The following is a 10,000-nucleotide window of genomic DNA, read 5'->3' as shown; positions in this document are numbered from 1 at the left end:
ATAATTATTTATCTTTGAATAACTGATAAGAAGTATTATAATATTTCAATAAATGATAACAAGTATTGATGTTTGAATGGACGAAGAAATTGAAAAAGAGAGAATGGCAGAGCAAAAAAAGAGAAAGAGAAAGAGAAAAAGAGAGAGAGAAAGAGAGAGAAAGAGAGAGAGAGAGAGAGAGAGATCATTGATCGAGTGGTTGAATCGAGAAGACGCGACAATTAACAGCCGTTTACCGAGCGCGATAAGATATGTAAACGAGGTGTAAGTGATAGACGATCGGTAATTAGGAGGTATCGCGCGAGGTACGATGGAGAAGAGATAGCACGTATGTTGCATGTACAAGATGGTTGTGAGGAGGAGGTGAAGTAGAAGGAGGTGGAAGAGAAGGAGGTAGAGGAGGAGGAGGTGGAGGAGAAGGAGGAGAAGGCATCATATACGCGACGAGTACATCACTCACCGGAACTGGTTTCCTCTTTTCGTCTTTCATAAACGCCTCGAGCACCGTGGTAGCGCCATTATAAACGATAACGAGCGACCACTACCGACGGTTCTTCTCGATATAATTTTCTTTTTTTCTTTCTTTTTTCTTTTTTTGTTTTCTTTTTTTCTGTTTTCTCTTTCTTTTTTCCTCTTTTTCCTTTTTTCTTCGTTTTCTTCTTTCTTTTTTCTTTTTTGTTTTTTTTTTTTTTCATTGAAAATTAAAATGAAAAGGAAGGAAGATAAAGAAAGGAAAAAAGAAAAGAAAAAAGATAAAGAGAGAGAGAGAGAGATAGAGAGAGAGAGGGAGAGGGAGAGAGAGAAAAGAAATGAGTATGAGAATGGAATACGAAGAGGACGATGTAAGAAGTACGAAACTCTTAAACGTCCTCTCATGGGGCTCCATTTAATGTTGAAATTAAATGAATTTTTTCAAACGAAAAAATGTATCCCGTACAAATCGTGACGTACAAAATATTGACGAGATAATTGTGAATATCTATATCTTATGATCTTAAATCATAAATTATATATATACATATAATAAAAAAAGATTATTATTATTATTATTATTTAATTTATTATATTATTATTAAGATTATTGTTATTGCAATTATTGATATATATAAAAAGTTTTTCGATAATTTTGTCATATGTTGTTGTTATTTTTTTTTTGTTTATTACAGTACATATTACGTTTTCATTCATTGACTGTTACTATTTTCATTATACTTTTTATGATACTTAGAATACGCATAATATGTCCGTATACGTGTATATATGTCTAACGTATTGAGATTAAAAGAAATTTTTAATTCCAATGAACTATGACGAATAATCGACACTAATACATTACGCTAATATTTTTATTAATTACAATTGTTTATTGAATTTCTAAAGTATACGTATGCTTATAAATATACATTAATATTTTTAGGATCGAGGATATTTTGAATTGCGATATCTTTAATAAAAATGATAATTGGTAATAATATAATAATTTCTTTTACAATTACTTCCTTTTTTTTTCTTTAATGTATCTTATTTATTGCTATTCTTTTTTTTCTTCTTCTTCTTCTTTTTCTTCTTCTTCTTCTTATTATTATTATTATTATTATTATTATCACCACCCCCGCGTCTCTCTCGTTTTCTTTTCTCATTCTCTAATGGATTACGGGCTAGGCCATTTTTCACTCAGAATGGATTTTCATAAGGTCCCGACATTCTCTCTCTTTCTCTCTCTCTCTCTCTCTCTCTCTCTCTCTCTCTCTTTTTTGAGAGAAAAGAGAAGGCTCCATGTCTCTCGACTCCGCCAAAATGTTTGTAAATAGATGTAAAGTCTGGGAGGGGCCGAGAGTGCAACCCGCTGCGCGAACAAGGCACCCCATCGTGCACCACAGCCGGTATATCTCTCTGGCCCTTCACCATTCTTTCCTCTCTTTATACCGCGTCCTCTTTCGGCCCTTTTATACCTTTTCTCTCTCTCTCTCTCTCTCTCTCTCACTCGTTCTTCGTTTCTTCTTCGTCGACTTTCTTCTTCTTCCTCCTCCTTCTCCTCATTCCTCTCTTCTTTCGATCCACCTTATCGTATTCTCCTCTTTCCATCGTCCTACCATTCGTTCCCACCATCGCATCAAAATGTACGATGTGATTTCGCACGAGCTCACTCCTTACGTCATTTCCTTTAAATCAAAATCTTGAAAACTTTAACGCGATTACGTGTCTCATGTGACTTTACGTTATTACGTTTCTACAAAAAAAAAAAAAAAAAAAAAAAAAAAAAAAAGAAAAGAAAAGAAAAATAAAGATTCGAAATATTTAATCCTCTATAAACGTCATCCATCCTTGAAATCATGCAATTATATATATATATATATATATATATATATATATATATATATATATCTTTTATCTAATTTTGTATTCTCTCGTTTCTGACAAACATTCAAACTTTTTATCATTTTATATAATTTTGAAGTCGCATACTTATATGCATATCTCTCTCTCTCTCTCTCTCTCTCTCACTCTGAAAAAAAAAAAGAAAAAAAGTATAAACTCCGACAATGTTATTCATGATTGACCCTGTACATAATATGAAAAGAAATTCTCAAATTGAATTTGATTTTGTCCCTACCGATCGAATTGCAAGAGAATTTGAACTAAGGGCTCGGGAAAAGGGGTGAATGTAGAAACAGAAAGAAGACAGACAGAGAGGGAGAGTGAGAGAGAGAGAAAGAAAGAGAGAGAAAAAAGGTAGGAAGGAAAAAAGGAAAGAAAGAGGAGGGGATAGAGAGAGAGAGAGAGAGAGAGAGAGAGAGAGAGAGAGAGGAAAAGAAAAAGAGGTAGAGAAAGAGGGAGGAGGAAGAAACTGGTCGCTACTTCGCGATACAATGCAGGAAAGACCCGTTCGATATCGCGAACGAGATGGGGTTGACAATGTCCACGAATTTGCGGCTCCACGCCGGCAATTAGCTTCTATTGACTGCGTCGAGGAAGAAAAGGGGGGACCGGTCGCGGCAACCTTTCCATTTTCGAATCCTCACTGGTGAAAATCCAAAGTGTCTGTTAAGAAGTAAGCAAAGCCCTTCTTACTTACATGTACTTACATATATATATATATATATATGAACGTATGTACGTATGTATATATATATGTGTCAATATGTGTGTGTGTATGTGTGTGTGTGTGTGTGTGCATGTGAGTGCATAAAAATCGCACGCCTATCGGCTGTCGGATGAATTTCGATCAAGCTTAACGTGAAAGAAACCACTCGGTCTGAAAATACGAAAGAAATTCACCGAACGTATCGTTATAGTATTTACGTTTACAGACATTTAATGAAATAGAAAAGAACGTTTAAAATGTCCTTAAAATCTGACAAAAGAGAACCTCTCGTTCGTTCATTCGTTCGACGCGTTCATTCGTTTCCGTTCAATGTAAACCATCTTTCACGTATACATACATTAAAGCCAATGGATAATCTTATGGTTTCCCTTCTAACACCTTCATATATGCATATATATATATATATACTTACGTTTTCCTTCTTTGGGATTTTTTATAATCTTCACGTTTTTATAATAACGTGTCCTGTTCGTTCATTCCAAACTATGGATTTTTTTTCTCTTGAGAATAGTTTCGTCCGATGGAAAAACTTGACTTCTATCCTTTGTTATTATTTTTTTTTTTTTTTATCCTCTCTAAATTTATCATTATTCTTCTAAAAATAAATTCAATTCTGACAATAATCTATCGTCAATTAATGATCGAGTTTAAACGATCGAATTTACGATATGGAGGAATGATTTATTTCTTTTTTTTTTCGATAAAAGAAAGAAAAGAAAAAGAAAAAGAAAAGAAAAGAAAAAAGAAAAGGAAAGGGAGGAAGAAAAAAAGAAATAAAAAAGGAGAAAAAGAGAGAGAAGGAAAAATATAGAAATGAGAAAATAAGAAGCCGCTTTTCCTTCTTAAAAAAGGTATAGAAGTTAAAGAGCAGGTAGAAGTCAGAATTTTCTTCGAGTTTCTTTCCTTAAGAGCTTACGAGAAGCAAGAGGATCGGCGTGACCGAATAATCCTCAACACGACGGCCGTATTTATACTCCTGTTTGCCCCTTGATTCGCTATGGGGCTCGGTAGGTCCTTAAAGTCCCTTTGAAAAATCCCGTTCCGTTCTCGTGTCCGGTCAAAACATGCATTCGTTTTCCGCGTCTTGACTCTCGCAGGACCCTTTTTCTTTTTCTATTTCTTCTTCTTATTCTTTATCATTATCTTCGTATCGCCTTTCCAATTATTTCGACCTGACACACAATTCAAATTGTATTCGCGATATATATATATATATATATATATATATATATATATATATATATATATATATGTCCTTTTTTCCATGTGCAACCATGTTAAATATTCGAACGTCATTATTCCACGAACTTTTTTTCCCCATTTCTGCATTGCCCAAAGAAAAATCGTGTTAAGCGGAACTTTTTTTAACGACAATAACGACAATAATAACAAACCAAAAAAGAAAGAAAGAAGAAAGAAAAAAATCGACAAAAAGGGAATAGTATGGTTAACGTATGTACAAAGGACATAGAGAAAAGTTATTTTTGCGAGAATAGACTTCTTTCCGATCTTTTTCAAAAGGATTCGAAATAACTGATTTTTCATGGTCTATCCCTTTTTTTTTTTTTTTTTTTTTTTTTTAAAACTTAAGTTACGTTACTATGATTTATATTCATTGATGTGTATATTCGAATGACGAATATATATTGTATACGTATATATATATATATATTATAAATATATATACATGTGTGTGTGTGTGTTTATAATATTAATATTATATGAATATTAAGTATTTATATATTTTTGACATAATAAAAATCGAGTATATATAGTACTATATTAGATTTTTTTTCTATTAAATTTTGTATTTATTATTTATTACTATATATATATATATATATAAAATAAAATAAAAATATAAATTAAATATAATATCTAATAATGACGATGTTATTTAAATATTGTCTATTCTTTTGCTTTTTCTGATGTTTCACTTCGAATATCTAAGAAATTCAAGATAATAAAAACAGATTTGAAGAAAAAAAAAAAAAAAAAGAAAAGAAAAGAAATTGTAAGGCAAATTATCGTCAGACAAATTGTTTTTTGAAAAATTAAAAAAACAATTCTTTAATAATTCTTAATAATTTAATTCTCTTAAATGTAACATTGTCGCCAAACGACATCATTTGAGAAAGATAATCGAAAAGAAATTTTCCAACACTTTTTTCGAAATTATTCGAAATAAAAAGGAAAAAAGAAGAAGAAGAAAAAAAAAAGGAACACTACGATTTAATCTAAAATTTAATTAGCAATGTTCAATCAAATATTTTCAATGTTACAGAGGTGCAAGGAGAAATTGAACACCCTAGCAATCTCGGTAATGAACCAATGGCCTGGAGTGAAGCTGAGAGTAACAGAGGGTTGGGACGAGGAGGGAAAACATGCAACCGATTCTCTTCATTACGAAGGACGAGCCGTTGACGTGACGACCAGTGATCGCGATCGATCGAAGTACGGAATGTTGGCGAGACTCGCAGTCGAAGCTGGTTTTGATTGGGTTTATTACGAGTCCAGATCCCATATACATTGTTCCGTTAAATCTGGTTGGTATTTCATTTGATAAAAGGATTTTTTCATGTGCTTAAAAAAAGAATACACGTACATCACGATGTACTCAGTTAAGAGGATCCTCGAACGCCATTTTGTATTTTTTCTTTTTTTTTTCTTTTCGTTTTTTTTTTTTTTTCCTAAAGAAACGATCGAAATGTCAAATTATCTTTTAATGAAACGATGACAATTAAAATCACGTTACGAAAGATTTTAAAAAGAGCAAAATTTCATTTCGAGAATTATTTTTGTTTTAATGTAATATATATATATATATATATATATATATATTTTTATAAAAGGTTTGAAATTATTTTCTTAATATACGGTCAAATTCACTTTTAAAAAAACGATGAGAATTAAAATTTCGTTAAAAAATTTCAAGAAAATAGAGTGAAATCTATATATATATATATTAATTATTATTTGCTTATTTATTTATATATATAAATTATATAAATTATTTTGTTAATATACGGTCAAATTTTTTTTTTTTAAAACGATGAGAATTAAAATTTCGTTAAAAAATTTCAAGAAAATAGAGGGAAATCTATATATATATATATATATATATATATATATATATATATATTAATCATTATTTGCTTATTTATTTATATATATAAATTATATAAATTATTTTGTTAATATACGGTCAAATTTTTTTTTTTTAAAACGATGAGAATTAAAATTTCGTTAAAAAATTTCAAGAAAATAGAGGGAAATCTATATATATATATATTAATCATTATTTATTTATTTATTTATATATATATATATATACATTATTATTAGTTACTTTATTATTTACTTACATTATTACTTGCGAATATACAGGAAGCGCCGCTATTCGTCAGAAATACGAAACATTTTCTTTCTTATCGACTTGCTCGGATATTGCAGAGTTTGATCGTGACTCGGCAAAATGATTTTACTTTTCATTCAGATCCGATTTTATTACATCCCTTAAGGATTAAATATCTTATGCATTATCATATACGATAATTAACTTTTTTGAAAAAAGAAGAAAAAAAAGGGACAAAAGAAAAAAGAAAAGAAGGAAACAAAAAAAATAAATAAATAAATAAATTTTCTTTCCCCATCCTTCCTCCATTTGTCTTTTGTTAAATGACCGTACGATTGATTTTTTTTTATTTGATATTTTAATTGACGAAAAAGAAGATTTGATAGATCTTTGATATGTTCCTGCCAAAGATTTGAACGATCGATTCTCATTTCTCCCTCTCTCCCTCTCTCCCTCTCCCACCCTCTCCCTTTCTCTTTCTTTTTCTCTTTTCTTTGGCCAATAATGCTCAAGTCGTTCGTGTCACACGTAAAAGTTTCGTATTACGAAATAAATACCGATAAATCGGGCACCGTGCCTGTCCATTCGAATTAAAAGATCGAGCGTAAAAGTAGGCGCGAAATCGATACCGGTCGATGGATCGTGTCCTCGAGGGTCGCTTGAGAAAGACCGAGGGAAAGAGAAAGAGGGAGGAAAAGAGAGAGAGAGAGAGAGAGAAAATGAAAGAAAGGAAAAAAAAAAAAGGAAGGAAGGTGGCAGGTTCGAAACGTGACATATTTTCTGATCTGGGCTCTCTCCTCCCCACCCTTTTTGTTTTATACATTAAAAAAAAAAAAAAAAAATGAAGCATACATATATATGTTATATACATATATATATATATATATATAAATTTTTTTTTTACCATGATCGAAGGACATGATCGATATTATTGAGATCAATATCGATTCTCACCTTTATTAGCATGACTCGAAGGTAGAAAAAAAAAAAAAAAGAAAAAAAAAAGAAAAGAAAAGAAAATCCTCGATTTTCTGATCTGTCGGAGATCTTCTTCCTTTTCTTTTTTTTTTGTTCCTTTCTCTCTCTCTCTCTCTCTCTCTCTCTCTCGTCGTCTTTAAATTTCCTATATATAATTTTCGGCGTTCTTTTTCTGTTTCCTTTTTCTTGTTCTTTTTCTTTCTTCCGTATAGATCCGATTCTCCGATTGGAATTCGTTAGAAGATATCGATTTTCGTGACGTAGGGTGGGGAGATTACGAGAGATTTCCCACGGTAACAACCGGTCTAAGGATGTTGCTTGTTATACTCGTACGCGTCACCGACCTTCCTGATCGGTATTCCAGGTCCAACGTGTACGATGGATCCGATTACCTCCTTCGAAAAATCGATCCTATGTAGAAAGACTTAAAGCCCCGCGAGATCGCGGTTAATCGAGGCACAAGTCCGCGCGAAAAAAAAAATGTGCCAACGTCCGAGAATGAACCGAGACCGATCCACTCTTTTCGGATCAATTTTCTTTTCTTCTTTTTTTTTTCTTTTTCTTTTTTCTTTTTTTTTTTTTTTTTTTTTTTTTTTTTTTTTTTTTTTTTATTTATTTTTAAATAAGAATTACTCGAGATTCTCCGACAGAAGAGAATACGCTGATCTACGAATATGAGATTTATTTCGAAGACAAAGTATTAATACAAAGTTTCGTAATCAAAGTTCGAAGTAAAAATGCAAAGTACATCGTGTACGGCAAATAATATTAAACGTATATATAATTAAAAAAATTTTAATCTCCATTTAAATTCTTATCAACAATCGAGAAAAGATATTCCTTCGAGATCGTCCAATTGCGAGATCGAAATTTAAAATAGTCTTTATTTTAAATAACAAATTTAAATAGTCTTTATTTCGATCTCTTTCGTATAAATACGATCAAAAAGAGAGAGGGAGAGAGAGAGAGAGAGAGAGAGGGAAGAAAAACGAAAAGAAAAAAAAAATGGAAAAAAAATTGAATTTATAAGGACCACGGTCAGATCTTTTTGTTTCTTTTTTACTCTCCTTTTGTTTTCTTTTTTCTTGTTTTTTTATAGAATCATCATCAGCAGGCAAGTCGGGTGGCTGTTTCCCTGGGAAAAGTTACGTCAGAACGGAGAACGGTCGACGGAAGAGGGTGGACGAGATCGAATTAGGCGAACGCATAGCTGCCATGAATTCTCAGGGCGAATTGATCTACAGCGAGGTGATAGCTTTCTTGGATAGGTCGCCAACGGAGAGACGGCAATTTGTTAGACTTATTACGGAATCTGGACGAGTATTGACCTTGACCCCAGCACATTTGGTACCGATTAAGGATAAATCGACGATATTTGCTGCGAGGGTACGAATAGGGGATAAAATTCTTGTGGCCGAGAAGAAAGAGGATCCTACGTTTTCCATAATGGAGAATATATTGAACAATGAAGTGTATTCGCGTGATCAACGTCTTCGTTGGGATCGAGTGATCGAAACGAGATTGATCCTTGAGAAGGGTGTTTTCGCGCCGCTTACAATGGAAGGAACATTATTGGTCGACGACGTCATAGCGTCTTGCTATGCCGTAATTGATAGTCAAGCTTTGGCACATTATTCCTTTTATCCTTTGCGAATTTGGAAGAATTTAGAATCGTTCTTCGTTCGAAGATCATATTCGTTTAAAGATACGATCGACGTAGATCGGCCAGATATCAGGCAAGAAAGGACTAATAACGAGACAATGAATATCGATCGTAATGTAAACGACGAGAAGTACAACGGAGTACATTGGTACGCATCGTTTCTATATAATTTTGCCTCTTCTTTTTTACCACGTAACATGCTTTACAATTAATTATGACAATTGTTCAACATGCCGAAGGATAGAAGAGGAAAAACAAATAAAAGGTTGCCCCTTTTTTCTCTTATAAGATTGTTAATCCTTTGATTGAAATCAACAATACTTTGCTTTATTATCTCTCTCCTCTCGTGTGTTCATCCAAGGACACGCTTTTATCTAATCTCTCTCTCTCTCTCTCTCTCTCTCTCTCTCTCCCTTTCTCTCTCTATATATATAGATAGAGAAAGGGAGAGAGAGAGAGAGAGAAAGATAAAGAGATAGAGAGAGAGAGAGAGAGAGAGAGAGAGAAAGACTATGTCTTTTATCTTGTTGGATAGTGTTTGAATTGGACAGTGATATTTCTATCCGGTTTAACGAGAGTGACGTAAAGTATATTAAACTTTTAGAAAAATAATAAAAAGAACGCGAAAGCTTTAGAAAGATATCAAAGCTTTTTCATCGTCTAACGTTCTAATGTATGTGTATGTATCATACGAGTATATAATATAAATATCGTTCCGTGCTATTCCATTTAAGCGAGTATACATAAAAGTGTATGCGTCTATGTGTGTTGTGTGAATGAATGAATGAATGAATGAATGAATGAACGAGTGCATTTATGTATATATGTGTATAACGTGTACGAATGTGTATATGCAAAACGAAAGAAGAAGATTAGGAAAAATATGAAGAAGAAGATG

The 10,000-nt window shown here is 32.3% G+C and overlaps 1 protein-coding gene across 2 annotated transcripts in view; it reads left to right on the top strand.

The window, feature by feature from the left end:
* LOC124957945 (sonic hedgehog protein A) overlaps positions 1-10,000 on the top strand; it is a 63,147-nt gene that overhangs the window by 52,477 nt on the left and 670 nt on the right. For both annotated transcript variants that reach the window (XM_047515528.1, XM_047515526.1), the window contains 2 exons: positions 5,391-5,652; positions 8,539-10,000. The exon at positions 8,539-10,000 is cut by the window's right edge and continues 670 nt beyond it. In XM_047515528.1, coding sequence (XP_047371484.1) covers positions 5,391-5,652; positions 8,539-9,314 — 1,038 coding nt within the window. In that variant the 3' untranslated portion in view covers positions 9,315-10,000. The remainder of the gene's footprint in view (positions 1-5,390; positions 5,653-8,538) is intronic.

This window comes from Vespa velutina, chromosome 2 (assembly GCF_912470025.1).
Source record: "Vespa velutina chromosome 2, iVesVel2.1, whole genome shotgun sequence".
NCBI lineage: Eukaryota > Metazoa > Arthropoda > Insecta > Hymenoptera > Vespidae > Vespa > Vespa velutina.
The sequence above is the reverse complement of the archived record's forward strand: the minus strand, read 5'-3'. Positions and strand labels throughout refer to the sequence as shown.